This window comes from Nelumbo nucifera, chromosome 1 (genome assembly GCF_055504915.1).
Source record: "Nelumbo nucifera cultivar China Antique chromosome 1, China Antique-T2T, whole genome shotgun sequence".
NCBI lineage: Eukaryota > Viridiplantae > Streptophyta > Magnoliopsida > Proteales > Nelumbonaceae > Nelumbo > Nelumbo nucifera.
In genome coordinates this window covers 184,738,703-184,756,719 of record NC_142649.1, presented here as the reverse complement: position 1 = coordinate 184,756,719, position 18,017 = coordinate 184,738,703, and the positions used below count along the sequence as shown (strand labels likewise).

The 18,017-nt window shown below is 36.9% G+C and overlaps 1 protein-coding gene across 3 annotated transcripts; it reads left to right on the top strand.

Moving 5' to 3' along the window:
• The first annotated feature begins 3,994 nt into the window (after nt 1-3,994).
• Nucleotides 3,995-16,026, top strand: LOC104596043 (uncharacterized). 3 transcript variants are annotated; one of them, XM_010257030.3, is made up of 10 exons: nt 3,995-4,278; nt 5,295-5,805; nt 5,922-6,058; nt 6,268-6,312; nt 6,397-6,450; nt 7,774-7,878; nt 7,994-8,200; nt 10,975-11,060; nt 14,310-15,334; nt 15,430-16,026. In XM_010257030.3, exons 2-10 carry the CDS (start codon nt 5,346-5,348, stop codon nt 15,675-15,677), a joined length of 2,367 nt encoding a protein of 788 aa, XP_010255332.1. In that variant the 5' UTR covers nt 3,995-4,278; nt 5,295-5,345; the 3' UTR covers nt 15,678-16,026. The 3 variants fall into 3 exon arrangements, with proteins under 3 accessions (XP_010255332.1, XP_010255333.1, XP_010255334.1); XM_010257031.3 differs by having other exon boundaries at nt 4,122-4,278; nt 5,295-5,544; XM_010257032.3 differs by lacking the exon at nt 3,995-4,278 and having other exon boundaries at nt 5,687-5,827.
• Nucleotides 16,027-18,017: the final 1,991 nt, after the last annotated feature.

The window sequence follows — 18,017 nt, the reverse complement described above, 5'->3', positions numbered from 1 at the left end:
GGCTGGGCTCAGGCCAGGCTTTTTTGACAAATCCCGAGCCCGGCCCATAACACAGTCGGGCTTACTGTGTTAGGCCCGAGGTCAGGCCCGCGGGCCTAATTACATGACCAAGCCCGACCGGGGTGCGGGTTGGGCCGGGCCGAGCCATCGGGCTACCCGGCCCATGAACAGGTCTACCCCTTCCCACCACTCCCATTAAGCCATGTCACCCAACTACCTAAAAATATTCCTATAATCTCTCTCATAAAGTATCTCATTTAAACCAATAGGAAAGTATCATGTTGCCCACTCCCTAATCAATTCCTAAAATGCATCCCCTCAATCTATACCCACTCTCCTTCATTTAAAATATTCATATTAATTAATAAATAGTTAAATAAGGTTAATATTTAATTCCACCCATATTCAATGAGTATTAAATAGTGTTATTACCAAAAGTTAATAAATACGGTTAGTAAATTACCAAAACATAAATATTCTTACTAGTACTGTTAGTAAATTACCAAAAACTAATAAACATTGTTATTAATTAACTCATTAACAACATTTTATAGAAATTGAAAACTCTTTAACTAATTTCTATAAAATTGAGAATTATATTTAACAATTATCAAAAAAGTATAAAATTTTAGTTATTGTTATTATTATAATTAATAACCAAATATAAATGAGGGAACAAATGTTTTAATGTTAGAAAATAAAATTATTAATTAATTTATATTGAAAAATAAAAGATAAATTAGTGACTTTTGTTAGTAAACTACCAAATAAAAAAAATATATATTTAATAACAATTTAAAAAAATTCAATAAATCCCCATAGTTACACAAATGTAATAAATTTTTCAAAAATTTTCGTAAAATAACATTTTTGAAATTAAAAGATATAAAGTATTTGAAATGCATTAATTAATTATTGAAAATTATTATAATATTTTAGAAATTTTAGGAAAATTTATTACATTTGATAGATTTTGAAAAAATATTGAAAATTTGTGTAATTTTCATTGCAAATTATTAAAGATAAATGACTATGGGAAATGGAAAACTATAATTTGAACAAATGATTACACAAATTATTAAGATAAATTAGTATAATATTGGAAAAAGGAAATTATTGGTTAGTCTATATTAGAAATTATAAGATAAATTAGTATAATTCTATAAGTAAACCATTTAAAAAGAAAATAAATTATTTAATAAAATTTTAAATAAATTTGAATAAATTTTCAAAATTACACAGGTACAATAAATTTTCCAAAATTTTCATAAAAATACATTTATGAATATTAAAGACAATTTAGTGTACTTTTAGAAATTTACCATGTAGTTGATACCCAATATATCCTTTTGATCATTTCTATCGTCAAATTGAATATTGGGTTGACGAGTAAGTGCTTTCAAAACTGGATTAAACCAGATGGTTAGACCGGAAAAATTGAGAACTAGATACCGTTTATTTGGTTAGCAAACCACTGACCTGGGCGGTTGAACCGTCAACTCGGACAACGTTTTTTGGCCTTTTTTATTTTTCTAATTTTTTATTTTTTCGTCAGAGCAGGTCATCCGTTTGGACCGAATAGTTAGATCGTTCGACCCCACAACGGTTTCCCATCTGGTCCAATTTTAAAAACCTTGGACGGGGAGTGGGTGCCTTGCCTTGAGCTTGCCTTGGTGTGCGGCATGGCCTGACCCATGGACCAGACCAACCCATAGCATGGCACGGGCCTATGCGGGCTTGAGTCGTGGGCCATGCCGAATCGACCCCCCCCCCCCAAATTACCCTAGAGGAGGGAGGCACAACCTAGGACGCCTCATGAGCCAACACGACACGACTCGAACTTTGTGCGGACCACATGCGGGTCGTGTCGTGCCGACCCGGCACGGCCCAATTTACACCTCTACTTGAACCCACCCAATATTGGGGATGGGACAGGGAAATTCAAGGATTCTCCATCCTTGATAATGAGTGGGGTGCCTTGCCTCTAAACTCGCCCGACATTGAGGAGTGGTTACCTTGCCCTGAACCTGCGTGACACTGGGGACGGGGCGGGGATGGGGTAGAGTGTCTTGACTATGGGGCAGGGAAAGGGATGGCGTGCCCTATCCTGAACCCACCCCATTGTCATTCCTATATAATTGTTAATTATTAGTGGAATTAATAAAAATGTTAGCTTTTATAATTATTTTTATTTATTTAAAATTAATCAAAAATTCATTTAAAAATAATAAGAAGAATAAAAATTATTAAAATTACTACAAATTATTAATAAAACTAAATTTATTAAAAATATTTGTTCATATTCAATTAACAATAATTATTTTTTATAAATCAACATTAAATGAAAAAATAAGGTTTTTAAATCTTTTAGATTTTCCCGTGCATCGCACGGTTCCCTGCTAGTATATATATATAGCCTTCTCATTTTGTGGAAAGCTAGACACATGGCAATTTTTGAAAAATTCCACTACCAAGCTACCACCCCCACCATTTAGACATGTGGCATTGTCATTTTTCTGGAAAGCTAGACACGTGGTATTTTATGAGAAATTGCTGCTAAAACCCACAACCCACGACCACCATTCAGACATGTGACATCCTATTAATTCAAGAAATAAGATTTAAAAAGTGGGTAGTTTTACTCATAAACATTCTCAATAGACAATTATTTATTAAATACAAATAGTGGGTCCCATTAAAAGATTACCATAAATCCACGCTTGTTTTTAAATGATTTTTTTTTTCAAAACGAAAATACTTTATTAACTACAAATTTGATTTAACTTTTAGGAAGCAACCTAATTTAACTTTTAAAAATAAATAACTTAAAATAGATTTATTAAATAAATAATAAATACCAAATAAAGTGGGTTACTATTTATGAATAAGATATCATTTAATATCTTAAATTAAATTAAAAAAACATAAATTGATAATGGTTTTCAAATAAGACCTATATTAGGTTTTTTTTTTTTTTTAAATTTAATTTTTGATAACTAAATAGTAAACTTCAAACTAAATTGTACACACATTTAGTGATCCCATATGGGTCATTCTCTAGGAAAGTATTTAAAAGTTTGAATCTAACATTTAAAAAGAAAAAATCGTTATTTTTAATGGATGGCTGTCTTTCGATTATTTCAAATGTCCGTAGGCAGAGGCCGAGTTTGCTGTACAAGATGCAACAAATTTCCGATCCATTTCACACAGAAACCAAGATAGAACTGTGGGCTTTATTTTGGTATCAACTAATCATAAGTTTTGTGGGCTTCATAACCCACAACCACAGAATTTTGCCTTCACAAACTTCCATTGGGCTTTACTCGTTGGGCTGTGTTTGGTTCAGTGCAAATTAATTTGCATTAATACAAATGCACAGGAGTGCAAATGAAAAAATATAGAAAATTTCATTTAATTTTGTTTTAAGTTTTACTTTATTCTGTTTAATGTCTTAATTTACTTTATATATTATAATCAAATAAAATAAACGTTTTCAAAAAGAAACTCAAGCAAAATAAACTAAAATTTAAAATAAAAATAAGTCAGAATTTATGCTCAAATCATTTGCACTGTTATAGTTTTACAGCAGTACAAATTTATTTGTATTGAAGCCAAACACAGCCTTGAGAGTGACGTGGCAAGTCTAAAACTATCCTTCCGATCCAGATTGCATTGCAGTTCAATCTCAAGGGTGGAGAAGCAGAAATCTCGATTGCATTTGGATCAAATCTCACATCTTATGCCTTACACGTGGCAATATAACTCGAAAACCTTATCTTACACCCTACACTTGGACCAGCCTGTATGGAGCTAACGTGCACCACGATTGGCTCCGAATTACGAGTGGCACTGTAGAAGATTCGACATCGAGAAGATTTCTAATCACTTTCAGACTTTCAGAATTTCAGACTTTCAGACTTTCAGACTTTCAGTCAGGAATCGCCATGTCAGTGTGTCACCTTCCAAGTGGCCAAGTGATTATGCGAAGGAATGTGGACGGTCCGTTTAGAACTCTCTCTCTCTCTCTCTCTCAACTCGAAAGAGCGGTCTTTTTTTTTCCTTACTTCTTCCTTCTTCACACACCCTATATATTTCCCTCTTTTGAACCTCATTTTCTTTTTCCGTCGAGAAATCGGCGACCACTTTAGTCTTTTTCCGACCGGTTCATCTCGTCGTTAGGGTTTCTCATTTCACCTATGGTGACTTCGAATCTCTCCGATCGTCTGCAACCTCTGCAAATCACCTACTCTCTCTAAACTGATTCCTCGATCCCAACTGGTATGTAAACCACCATTCTACTTCACTTGGTGATGATCGTAGATCTTATTGTCGGAACACCTATGCGAAACTTCGCTTCATTCTTGTGATTTGTTTATTCATATTGATCTCTTTAATTGTTTCACTTGGTTTTAATTCGATTGCTTGCTTCACGTACTTGGTCTTTCAAATATAATTCTGATTGGATTTTCTCTTTTGCTGGAATTTGATCCATTTTGTTTTTTTCGATATGCATTTAACTGTTATTTAATTTCGTCATCTTGTGCTTGCATTTGGAGGGTAAATAGAGATTTTAATCCAGTATCCTTACGGAGCTACTTTTGTAGTAAATCTTTTTGTCAGCCATCTGTTTGTTTTTGTATTGCATTCTCTCTATTTTGGTGGATCCTCGGTCTGTCTAGGTTTGCACCGCGCATGAATCTTTGCCATCTAAGCATTGCATTCTTTTACCTTAGACCCAAGTCCCATGTCTTATCACTTTTGTTACCAAGGTTTTATGTTCCATTTGAACTAGGTTTTCGCTTTGTTTGAACAGAAATTAGGACCGAAATCTAGTTGAATAATGTGCTTCTCCTTTTAATTATCATTGTTTTCTTCCTATTTCCTTTTTAATTCCTTTTGTGTTCCCCTTGGTCCCTCCATCCTTGAAGATCATTGAAGCAGAGCTAAATCCTGAAATTATGAAAATTCTGTTGAAACTTAGATTCTTATTGTTGCCTAGTTTGGCTGAGTATCTCTGTATTGTTGCTAGCTTAATGAATGACATATTAACTTCTAGCCCTGTCCCTTTCTCAACATGGAAAAGGGAGAACCTTAAAATATTTCCTTTTCTCAAGAGCCTAGGCCTAAGTGATGCACTATATATCATAATCTACACTTGACAAAACTATTGATATATGCTAGGAAAATTACATGTTCACTGCTGTGAGTTTTCCCAATTTTGTGCGCATGGCATTTTTCCCTATTACGTTCCTCGTAGAAGATGCAAAATCATGTTTTTTGTCCTTTTCTTTTAGGTGGGACAGCATTGTTATATACAGCTATTCAGTTTTGTTTGGGAGTTTTAGATGCCAATACCAATACTGAGGGACTGCAGCACTCCAAATGCAATGTGGTCTGAGCAGAAGTTTGGGAAGCCAGAGGGGAGTGATTCCATTGACAGTTTTATCAGACAAGCAATAGGGAAAGAGCCTTTTCTTTCTTTTTCAAGGGCTGGTGACAATCCGGTCCAGTGGATTCAGTTACTTCATGCTTTAGACCAGCAAGGTACTAACAAGTTCTCTAAAGGTCCAAAGTTTAACGACAGCATAGAAGGGAAGGAACGTCATCTGGGGCACTATAATGGTGTTAATTCATATACCTCTTATTCTAATGGGGTAAAGGAATCTATTCACCATATAAACAGTAGCGGAGTCGCTGTAAAGGGGACGAAGAGTGCCTCTGAACACATGCAAACTCTCAAAATCCCTGAGGCTGTTGTTGCCTTTGCTCAGGCCGCTGCTAAGGCCAATGGTGAGCCTGAAAAATGTATGTCAAGTGTCATAACCAGGTATTTGGGTTGTAGAATCTAGCTAGCTTTAGGTTTGGATTCAAGTTAAACCCAATGATGTTGATGATTCACTGCTACATTTTCTCTATGTCAGATCTTCCAGGATGGCCCTTGATATCTCCGTCTAAGGCTCCAATGCAAAAGTGTGATAAGTGTTCCCGGGAGTTTTGCTCACCCATTAACTATCGAAGGCATATACGTATACATCGTCGGTCTTTGAACATTGACAAGGTTTTAATCTTATTTCAACTGGCTGCTTGTTCTGTGGTTGCAAGTGCTGTGCTTGAACTCATATTGAACATTTGTAGTTTATTCAATTGTGATACTGATAGTTGCCCTATTGTGAATCAAATCTGCATCTATCTTTGCAGACATGATAAATTTGTTCTTGTTGTGCCATCTCTGACATTTTGGTATTGGATGCTTTTGATATTTTGTAGGACTCTCCTAAAAACAGGGACATATTGGGTGTATTTTGGGATAAGGTAATCATCCTTTTGTAATTTATATTGTTTTTAAGTAATGCATTTTCCATCCTAGCACCATGCTGATTTATGTCTATTTTGCAGCTCTCTTTGGATCAGTGCAAGGAAATTTTGTCATTCAAGAATGTAATGCTAGAGGTAATGGCATTTCAGTTATTATCTCATCTGCTTGAGTTATTTCTAAAATAAAATATAATTATGTCAATCTGCTCAGGGTCCAAGTAGTTGATAATATCAATTTTCTTAAGGTCGACATCATTTCTTGGGCATATATCCTGAGACCTGGATTGTTTATTTGGTAAATCCATCATTGTTCACTCACTAATCCAAAATATGCTGCATATAAACTTAAGATTTTATAGGTTTACTTAAAACCCATTTCATTTAGTTGGTTATGGTTTTCTTTTCTAGGTTTTCATACTGTTTTTCTTCTTAAAATACTACATGGCTGTGTTTGGATTAGGGTGGAAATGGAAGAGGAGGATGGAAAAAGGATTTTGCAAATCTGCTTATATATATATGTATATATATATATATTTGTTTGGCTCTAAAAATTGAATGGCATGGAAATGGGGAAAAGTGTGTTACCTGCAGGGTTTTCTGCCTTTTTTTGTGGATTAAAGATGGTCTAAGTCTAACATTTTGACTTCTCATCTCATTCTCATAATTCTAATGTATAATTGTCCAAAAGCACTTCGAGTTTTACTGATTAATCTAATGAGCAACTATGATCCTCAGATTCTATAGCTTTGAAACTTTACCCTTAACAGTCTTCTATTCCTTTCTTTCCATAAGCTTCATAGAGCTGCCCTACTACACCTCCAGATAATCTTGCCCCTCTTCTTTGGTTGTGAGAAAAGGTGGGGTTGAACAAACTTTGCCATGTTGTACAGTGGGTTCCACCTGCAGCCTAACATAGAGGAGAAAAGCTTCCAAATACAAGATGCAAATTGGTAGGACATTGATTACCAGATGTAAAGCACTTCAACCGCTTGCTCTACAAAGAAGACACGTATGGGGTGATAGAAATTTCTTTTATCATTTTGATCATTGATTTGAAAAAACTGCAAGAACTATCAACTTATGAGCATTCAGAAAACAAAAAACTTCAGGAACTGCCTTTCATACACCTTACATCTGCAACACTGTGGCAGTCCAGATGGGTTCCTATCGGAGAGTTACAGATGTGTGGTCTAAGATGCACTTGTATTTAGTAAAAAAATAAGTTATATTGCTAGCAGTACTCATTTTTCTTTGTACTTCCCTTTTTCCATCCTAGTTTCTTTTCTACACCATTTATTGTCTAACCTTTTCCTAATAAGCAATACATTTTAAGAAGTTACTGGGTCTTCAGCTATAACGTCATGGGCATCATTTTCTTTGTACTTTTCTTCTTCCACCCTAGTTTCTTTCCTTGGCCATTTATTGTTTAATCTTTTTCTAATAAGCAATACATTTTAGGAAGTTCCTGGGTCTTCAATTATAAGGGCATTGGCATCATTTATTCGGAAGCTGGGGTTTTCTTCGTTGCCACAAACTTATGTAAAGGCCGGTGAAGCCCTTCTGGTAACAAGATATCTACAAGTTTTCCATTATGCTGTTGTTGTTTTTACTTTTATTTTTGAATTTCTGCCATTATTTGTAATTTTGTTTCTGAGGACCCTAGGTGTACTTTCTGCAGGATGTTGTTCAAGCTCGACCTTCCAAGTTTCCTTTATCGTCCAATGAATTATTTAGCATCCTTGATGATGCAAGTGAAAAGACCTTCTTGTGTGCTGGCACAGCTGATTCCCTGCAAAAGTTTGTTTTTGATGGAGAAGCTGGTAAGGTTGGTCTTGACATGAAGAATGTAGTTGCTTGCACCAGTTTCCTGGTGGAACAGAAACTGGTAATGTCTCTCTCCCTCCCCTCTTACCCCTGTATGTACATACATGATAAAGGTTGACTGAAATGCTAACTTATTTTTCCGCTTTTGACGATCTAACCTACTTTAGCCACATGTGGGGGGGCCTTATGGTTTGGTCAGGGGTTTCACTTATTCATCTTCATTTCAGCTCTATAGACTACGTATTAAAGCTTTCCCTGGTGGTGGTTATCTACACCTCGGATTTTTTTAATATCTAAGGTTTCCATTGTATATTCCTATATTGTTTAGATCTCTATTTAAAAAGATTTCACCAACAAATCCCTGCACCACTTTTTAGAATTTGATTACAGCACATGCTCATGAAAAATGAAAAAAAGAAGAAAACAAAAGATAAGCATATTGATGGTATGCCGTATATATGTACATATTGATAAGTATGGAATATAAATTCAAGTTTGGTAGTGGTCACTTAGTGTCACAAATGCCAAATGTTAGGCCTTATCCAGTTTATGCCTCCCACGATCCCATATAGTTGGGACTAACATCATGTAATGGCCTTTTTAGGCGAACATGCTTGACATCCATGCCCCATATGGGAACATGATTAAAAATAAAAAAAATAAAATAAAATAAAAACAGAGAAAGAGAGAAATATTTCTGCTAAGATGCTAATTTGCTATTAGATGAATTTGTATAGATTATAACATTGGATAATGTTACGCTATTTGTACTGTTATATTTTAGGGTGCAAAATGACAGAGGTCTATACATACAAATCTATAGTTAATAGATGCATTTGTATAGATTAGAACGGCATAAAATATTAATTCGTTTCCCACTCACTAAGACTTGTTTTAGTTCCATTAAGGGTTATACTAGTTGTCCATACAATGCATAAGCCTAGGTGAAAAGATTTGGTCCACTATTCAATGGAACTGATGGGGTTTATATCAGGCTAAAAAACTGGAATGCTCAATGAGACACGACTTTACCAACTAACCAGGTAGTTAGTCCATTCAACTCATGAAAACTGTCATTTAATCAGGACCAGGTGTGCCAACTGGTGAAAAGATTTGGTCCACTATTCAATGGAACTGATGGAGTTTGTGTCAGGCTAAAAACTGGAATGCTCAATGAGAAACGATCTTACCAACTAACCAGGCAGTTGGCCCATTCAACTCGTGAAAAATGTCATTTAATCAGGACCAGGTGTGCCTACTGGTTCCCAGTTTTCATGGTTCAACCATCCAGTCTGACCTGTCTTACAACACTGTTCTGGAGATTGTGAAGCCAAATTACCTGGCCACTAAAAATGTATTGGAAGTTAAATTTGTATTAGACCTGGCAATTGGGTTGGGTGGGTCGGGTTTGGGTTGGGTCAAGGTACTTCGGGTTGAATTTTGGGTCGGGTTGTCAAATGCTAGACCCTAACCCTAAATATTCGGGTTAGGGTTGACCCATGGGTCAATTTCGGTCATCCCAAAAAATAATTGAAATTAAAAAAAATAAAGAAAAATTACATGAAAAATGTCAAAATTAAAAGAATTAACCTTAAAATTCCAAATATAAAATAAAAAACTTGTACATTTAACAATTTAAAGATTTAACAATAAAAAGTAAAAACTAAACAGAAAAAAAATTAAAGAGTGGAAACTTCTAACAATGCATAAATAATCCCAATTAGACTTGACAACCGGGTCAGCAGGTTGACCCATGACCCAACCCGGTTTTTTGGGTTGGGTCGGGTCGAGTCATTTTCACATTTGGGTAGCTGAATATGAGACCCTAACCCTGTTTTTTCGGGTTGGGTTGGGTCGGTTTCGCGGGTTGGGTCAACTTTTTGCCAGGTCTAATTTGTATTCTTCTGTGAAAAATAAATAGAAAGAAGTTTTGTTTCTCGGACTGGATTAGATGTTTGAACTACTAGACTAAGGAACTGGAGGGATTTCCAATTTTTAGAATGCCTGTTCAAATTTTCTTCATAAACTGTCCATCCTGCTATTAACTCAGGTGAGCCATTGAAAACTGTCTAGGTCTTAACAACCCAGCTGACAGGCTTCATCATAAGTCATAAAATGTCAATGAAAAGAATCAAATCTATACCTCCCATTCACAAAGAATGATGTATTAGAAAATTTTTGTTTATTTAACGTTTATTTAAATCTATACCTTCCATTCACAAAGAATGAAACAATGACCCAACTGGTGGGCTATTGCTTCACAAGTTATCATATATGATGTCATGGGCCACTGAGCCAATCCAGTGGTTGGACCACTTAACCTGTGACCCAGTGGGCCTTTATGAGTTCGTGAACAGTCTTGAGTCTGATAACATTGTTAAGGCTGCAACTCAGGTTGCCTGATTTGAAGAACTTCAACCACATGCTTGGGTTAGGGTTAGGGTCCATTGAAATTATTCCCAACCTGAAACATTGTAATGAAGTGATAATTGAGTTTTAATGCTAGTCGTTAACTGGAAAAAAACTTATGCTATATGCTATATATAGAGTAAAATCCTAATATCTGCAAAACAAGTATGGTCTTTGGTGTTTGGTAAAATCTTCTTCTCATGAAAGATGTGTTTGGTATAATTGTTGTTTCTACCTGAAACATCAAATTTGACGTTTCAACTATAAATGTCCAATATTCAACCCCACACATGCATTTTTCTACTTGAAGTGACTAACGTTTCAGGTAGAAACATCAATGGTACTAACACATCCTAAGTATGAAGTGTGTGTTTGTGTGTGGTTATATGTTTTGTTGATTCCATGATTGGTTAACAACTGTCATAGGTTAAAGCATGGATTGCTGATAGGGATGCAGAAGCCCTGAGGTGCCAGAAGTTGCTTGTAGAGGAAGAAGAAGCTGCTCAGAAGAGGTACATTTATGATGAAATACCTGAATAGAGCAGAATGGCCGAGTAGGATTCATGTAGTTAACCTCCTTATATAGTTGGGAAAAATATTTTTTTTTTCTCTTTTTTGAGTTGAGATCTGACCTCGTGGTTGATTGATTTCAGATACTACTATATCATTGTTTCTAGTAACTCTGATTGGTTTTGCAAATGGAGATAATTAGAGGGGTTCCCTAGGCTTCCATTCTAAGAACAACTCTAGTGTTTTTAGGATGAAAAAAATTCAATTAGAAGTATACTGGCTTGATGTCTTTAGATTGTCTCTTTCAAGGAGTTATTTGACATTGAAAAGGAGCCTTGATGTACTTGTTACTGATAAAAGAAATCTATAGTGTCTAATACTGAACTTCTAATGCCAGAATGGATGGGAATGGGGCAAAGTTTTTGTTCCCTCTCCTACCCCTTCAAAAGGTTGTTACTATGTCATGTTTGAACTTCACATTTATTCATTCTGAACCTAATGGTCAATTGAGTGCTTTTTGTAGTATCTTCAATCTATATACCCATCTAACAGACTAAGGGGCTGTTTGGTACCACATCAATAGATGAACTTTACGACCTTTTGCTTTGCCATTTAGTAGATAAAGTATTTTTTTTTATTGGAAATGGTAACTTAATTAAAAAGATTTCAAAATACAACTGTCAACCCCTAGTGTAGGGATTTGAAACACAATCACCGAGTCACCCACTCCTATTGAGCCCAAGAACAATGTTAAAATTCTGCCTTCTCCATCTCCGAAAACCCCTCCTATACCCGAGGGTCCTTGGTTGCCTATTAGAATTTCCATCAAAGTTCAGCTTTACCCTGTTTTGTATAGGTGGGGACCAAAGTTCCTGTATCACAGCTTTAAGAGAGTTTGTACTTGCCACAACACAACACCCCAATTCCTCCAAACATCTTCAGCTGAGAAGTCTTTAAATACAATTGTTTTCAGCCAGTGGATAATTTTTAGTCACTCCTACAATTTCCTCCTTGGATCTAGTAGTCTTTTAAAAATCCTGTTATTTCTTTCTTCCCAAATTGACCAAAGCACTGCTTCTCTTGTAGCTCTCCACATAATTCTTCCCCGCTTCTTTGGTTGCCTGAACAAATGATTAAGAAATTTTCATTACCAATATTCAAGAATACGTGTTTGGGTATAAATATCCTATCTGACATGTTTCTTTTTTTATAATAAAGGAAAATTCATTGAAAAAGAAAAAATGGAGTACAACATGTGGTGATGAGGAATGTCTAAGCAGTAAATACAACAGGAAAAAGGTCTACAAGTCCTCGCCCTTAAAAATACCACCCAATATCACTCACATTTAAACCGCCTTCTAAACCAAAAGCAAAAGAAACTGGTGCCGTTTATCATCATCTAAAGGGCAATTACCAAATATTGGTGGTTTTGGGAGGGGTGGACCGGCTACAGACTTTATTCGGCTGTTTTTGCACAAAGTGGCTGCACTCAGACTTGAACCCCTGTTCTCACACTTGTCATCTGAAGGTTTTACCTTTCGTCAAGCAAAAGGCCATTTATCAGCTATCTAATACCCTAAAATTAAACTGCAATTATTTTGAAGCCAATTAATATCATCCAACCACACATTACAAAAAATCTTCTTAGAAACTTCCTCTATCCTTCAAATCCCATGAATTAACTATTCATATCTGTAAACCATCATTAAATCAAAGTCAATGAACATCATCCAACCACACTTCACGTAAGATCATCTCATAAACTTCCTCTGCCCTCCAAACCCCTTTGAATTAACCTTTCATATTTGTAAAGGAAGTCCACAATCCACCTAAAGTTCAAACTCACAACATAATTTGAAATTCCCAATTTTTATCTCATGTTATTCTATCAGGCTTTTACATTTAATTTATTTTTCTCTTAAGTGGCCTTTTTATTTAGTGCTTTGCATATGCCATCAAAATCAATGAAACTTCTACTAACTACATGGTTTTTGCAGTATATTGTTTAGAATAAACATTGATGAAAGAATTTGTTCAAATGGACCATCCATATCTTTTTGTTTTTACCTTTGTGAAGGTTACGGTATTGTATTAGTCAAAATGATGGAAGATTGTATGAAAGGATGTACAATGGTATACAGGCTATTGTCTATGCAAGTCAATCCATTAATAAAAGGCGTATCTATCTATCTAAAGCGTATCTATCTATTGATGGCAAAATGAGTATGTGAACTGTTAGAGGTTGAAAAGTACAACTGTAGAAAATAATCGACTTCTACCTTTCTAAAAAAAGAAAATAATCAACTTTTACTCAAAAGGGTCTTTTTTTTTGTATTTATGAACATGATGAATGATTTATCGTACTTGGATTGCTTTCGAATTATCCTTGAAATTTGGTCTAATACTTGGAATTCTGATAATTTTTAGACTACATTTGTTTCAATCTTAAAGTGGCAGTGAATGGTTTTTTCTCCATAGATAAGGTCTTTTTTTGCAATGGATAGGGTCAAATTTTATTTCAGATTTTCAATCAGACTATTTTTTCTCTTTTACATTGAAACAAATTGAACTTTAGGATATTCATTCATCAAAAAAAAAAAAAATTGAACTTTAGGAGTTCAAGTTATCTGTTCAAGACATAATTGGCAAATTGTTTTGATGCAGTTTATTTGATATCTCAGTTTCCATTTTTATGTGATTAGCATTTATGTAATTGTCATATTTACCAACTCATTCAAACTGCATAATTTTTCATATTGCCCATTCGCATTAAACAAGTATTGTAAAACCATCTCTCATCGAATGCGAAATGAACTCTAGAACTAGAACATGCTGAATTTTCAGATATATTGATGTCATTTTGCCTTAAAATTCATGAGTTTGAGCCAAGTATTTTTTTTTTAATTTTCTTATTGTACTTCGTACTTGGATACATTATGCCTATTTAGCATAGTTTATTTTCTAACTTTCAGCTTTTCTCCCAAGTGGTGTTGTGTTCTCGTTGATCTATTTCAATGTTCTACACCTCCAGCTGTTTTCCTATTGATTTGGGCTAACCAAACCATACACTGAACCACTTGAGCAAAACAAAATATTCCACTTTGCCATTTATTACTTCTAAACAGAACCTGGAATGCATTGCCAATTCTATTTCATTTTAGAGGTCCACTGTCGGTTTTTGAAAGCATTCATGTGGTATTTATGCTTGAACTCACTAAGTCACTGTCACTCCCCCTCCCCCACCTCCATAGGCAAGCTGAGATCCTAGAAAGGAGACGGCTGAAGAAGCTTAGGCAGAAAGAGCAGAAATCAAAGGAACAAACAAGTGGGGAAAAGATGGATTTCAAGGAAGGTTTGCCAGAAACCTATGAGGACTTGTCTTATTCCGCAGAAACATCCAGTCCAGTAGATGCTTCCAATTATCATTCATGCACTCCTGAAGGGTCATTAGATCATATTCAACATGTGGAGCCTAGCCGGCTTTTGGACATTGATCTAGAAGTGGATACCAGAAACCATGCAGGATTTAATGAACCTGACACTGAGATGGCCACTGGTAAAACTAACTCAGCCAACTGTCAGGACGATGAACAACAATTGCAGCAGGAAAGTGGTAGGCGACAGGTTTTTGCTGCTCGAAGACAGCTAACGAAACCATCAAGGGGCATATCGAAAGGTTCCCATTCAGGTCAGATGCCTCTGGCATTGAAGGTGGGAGCTATACAGAAGCATGGAACCTACAGGGACCAGAGAACCACTTCTACAAGTAATGGTCATAAGGTCTGGACGAGGAAGGAAAAACATGAAAATGGAGAAGAGGGTTTAAGCGTGAAGGCACAAAGAGAATGTATAGATGAACAGGAGCAAAATGGGAACAGCGAATTGTTGATAGGTTCTATTTCTGTCACACTTGGAGAATGTAGTGACAGGTGTCAGGTTGATATTTCTGCTGCTTACATTGGTCATTGCACTTCAGATCAACATGTACCCAGGAGAAATCACACCCAAGAGAAAGCCATCAAAGCCGATTATGGTCAGGGGGGCATTATGAACCGATCGATGGTCAAGCTCTGGAGACCAGTGGGGAAGCATGAAGCTGGAGCTGTTATGACAGTTCAAAGTGAAACTAGAGAATCTGAAAGGGAGGGCACCGAACAAATTCTGTCAAATAAGTGTCATCTGGCTCCAGGAAATATAGATGATAATGATTCTGAGAGTAGAAGCTTTTGTTTAACAAGTTTCTCGAGTCGTGTAGCAGAAGCTTTCCTTGCGCAACGTGAGAAATTCATTTCCTCTGTCCTAATTTGACATTATCGTGGAGTTCAACTTTATTTGCTATCTTGTGGCTAATCATGCTGAATGTTCATGCAGGATGGAAGGAGACTATAGCTGCTGACCACGTGAAGCTGGTCCTATTTCCAGAAACTGGACGTCCGGGAAGCCCTGGGGTCGAGGATGATTACAGTAAACGCAACATCCTTGGCAATGCGGAGAACTTGTTAACGGGTGTGGGTACTGTCGAAGTTATCAACACAGGGGCAAATAAAGCCAAATTTAGAGGAAAGCCTGAAAAAAGCTTTAAGCTAAAGTACATACCTAAGCAGAGAAGCGTTACTTAGGTGAATCTATTTCGATATTGTCATCGTGCATTTTCACCACTCTTGAAATACTTACAGAGGTTCCAGTTTTAAAAGAGGTCTTCTGTTCGGAGAAAAAGATGAAGGGGAAGAAAATAGAAAAAAAAAGTTGGAAGAGAATTTTGGCGGAATATGCTTTACAAATCTCTTTGGCGGTCTTTGTATTTCTTTGCTAATTGGGTCTTTCTGTTCAATTATCGATTTCTTTTTTGTCTGTAATAATTTTGGTTTTTCGGCTAGTGTTATTGCAAAGCTCTGGTTTTGCTGCCTTTTATGCATATTTCTTGAATGTATCAAGTTTGATAATTGTTTAGCGAATTCATTGCATCTAGACGCCTATTGTCCTTTTTACCTGTGTCCCTTTTGAAGTTTTTACCATGGGACCCGTGTGATGCATGGGATTTATTAAGTAAAAGTTAAATAATAGAAAGTGTTATTTATTAAAATATTAATTATAATTTCATGGATTTAATAGAATCTACCCTATAGTTAGTATTTTATTAAAACATCATTTATAATTTGTAATGGATTTAATTAATTTTTCATTAGATGATAGTAAAAAATGATAGTGTTGACTTTAATGTTCATTTAAATAAATTTAATCAAAAGAAAATAAAAAAAACATTTTTGTCCTTAATAAGATACGAGCAATCACTCTATTGGTTATATTTGATCAATTTTGTTTTTCATATAAAAAAGTGATAAAGGTGTTTTTAGAATAAAAAAATTATAGGTCTAATGGCAAAACAAACACTCTTTAATGAAAAGTTGATTAAGTAAATAAGTTGTAAATATGGGATGTTTTAGTAAAATGAAAACAATAAAGTATGTGTAAGTAAATATGTAAAATTATAAGGTGTGTAGGAATGGCAACAAGGTGGGATCATATTCTCCATCTTTGACCCCGATTTTGAAATTAACCCCTATCCCCGATCTCCAATGGGAATGGATTCTGTGGGGACCCGAATCCTCAAAATGTTTTTAGATAATAGTATATATATATATATATATATATATATATATATATATTGATGAAGAGAAATTTGGCCCGACTTCGCAATTGCCCGACACGTGGCAAAGGCCAGCAACTCGGGACAGTAGAGCGCCCAAAGCGAACATCGGAAGCAAGTCCAAGCTCACTACCAAGTCTGAACTACAGACCGCTCTACTGAGTTCGAGCTCCCTACCAAGAGAGCTCCCTACTAGGAGCCCGAGCTCCCTGTTAAGGGTCCGAGCTCCCTAAATAAGAACCCGAGCTCCCTACTGGGAGCCCGAGCTCCCTATTAAGAGCAAGCTCCCTACTGGGAGTCCGAGCTCCCTATTAAGAGCGAGCTCCCTACTGAGAACCCGAGCTCCCTGCAAGGAGCACGAACTATACTGGGCCCCAAGCCTCACAAAGATGACCCGAGCTGGCCCATGGTAGCTCGGAACACTCCAAACCGAACTCAAGACACCTCGCTCGCCACTCCAACACTTCGCTTCCGAAACATCAGGCTGACCAAGCGTACCCGACACCGAGGACGTCCGTATCCAAGGGCGACGCACCTGACTGATTTGGGATATGACGCCTGACAACCGCACTTCAAACGGCCTCCTGCTACCGCCACCTGCAACCGTCGTCACTAGTCGCAGAGACGGCTCCGACAAAAGGAGCAGTGGCGGTTCTATCCGGCCAGAGGAAATGACATCCGAACTGGCAGGGGTTCAGAAGTAATCATGCCCGATCTGACGGAAGCCTGGAAGTGAGTGCGCGAGGTGGTTATAAAAGGCTCCTACCCCCCAGGAACGAGGTATGCTAACTTTTGCGCTATCTGGTCTATCTTGCCTTTGAAAGACTCTGACTTGAGCTTCGGAGCCCTTACGCCGGGTTCTCCCCGGAGCTTCTCTTCTCCTTCCGTTTCAGGTCCCTGTCACTCAGTTCAGAGGCAAGATCGTTGACAGCTAAGATCGGCCGGATTGTGCATCATCAATTGGCGCCGTCTGTGGGATCGCTTCAAAAGGCCTCCCTCCAAAACTTTCATACCCCTTTCTTCTCCTTTGAAAAACTCAATACTCATGGCCTCCTCCAGCAACGCCGGACGCGACACAGAGACAAACACCACCGGGGAACAGCCTCAAGTTCCCGTGGTGTGTGTTGGACAGTTCACCATCCTCCTCTCGGTGGACGGAATTCCCAATCTGAATACGCCACAAGCAGTGGCGCCTGCAAACCTACCTGCCACAAACATCCCCTTTCCTCTCCCCATCGAAACTACCCTCACTGAACCAACCGCCATCCCCCTGGCAGCTAGCCAAAGTCGGTTGGACGACCTAATGCAGTGC

Coding starts and splice junctions, on each gene's coding strand:
- LOC104596043 (XM_010257030.3), top strand. CDS start 5,346: ATGCCAATACCAATACTGAGGGACTGCAGCACTCCAAATGCAATGTGG. Junction 6,059..6,267: donor GGTCTTTGAACATTGACAAG/GTTTTAATCTTA, acceptor GATATTTTGTAG/GACTCTCCTAAAAACAGGGA. Junction 11,061..14,309: donor GAAGAAGCTGCTCAGAAGAG/GTACATTTATGA, acceptor CCACCTCCATAG/GCAAGCTGAGATCCTAGAAA.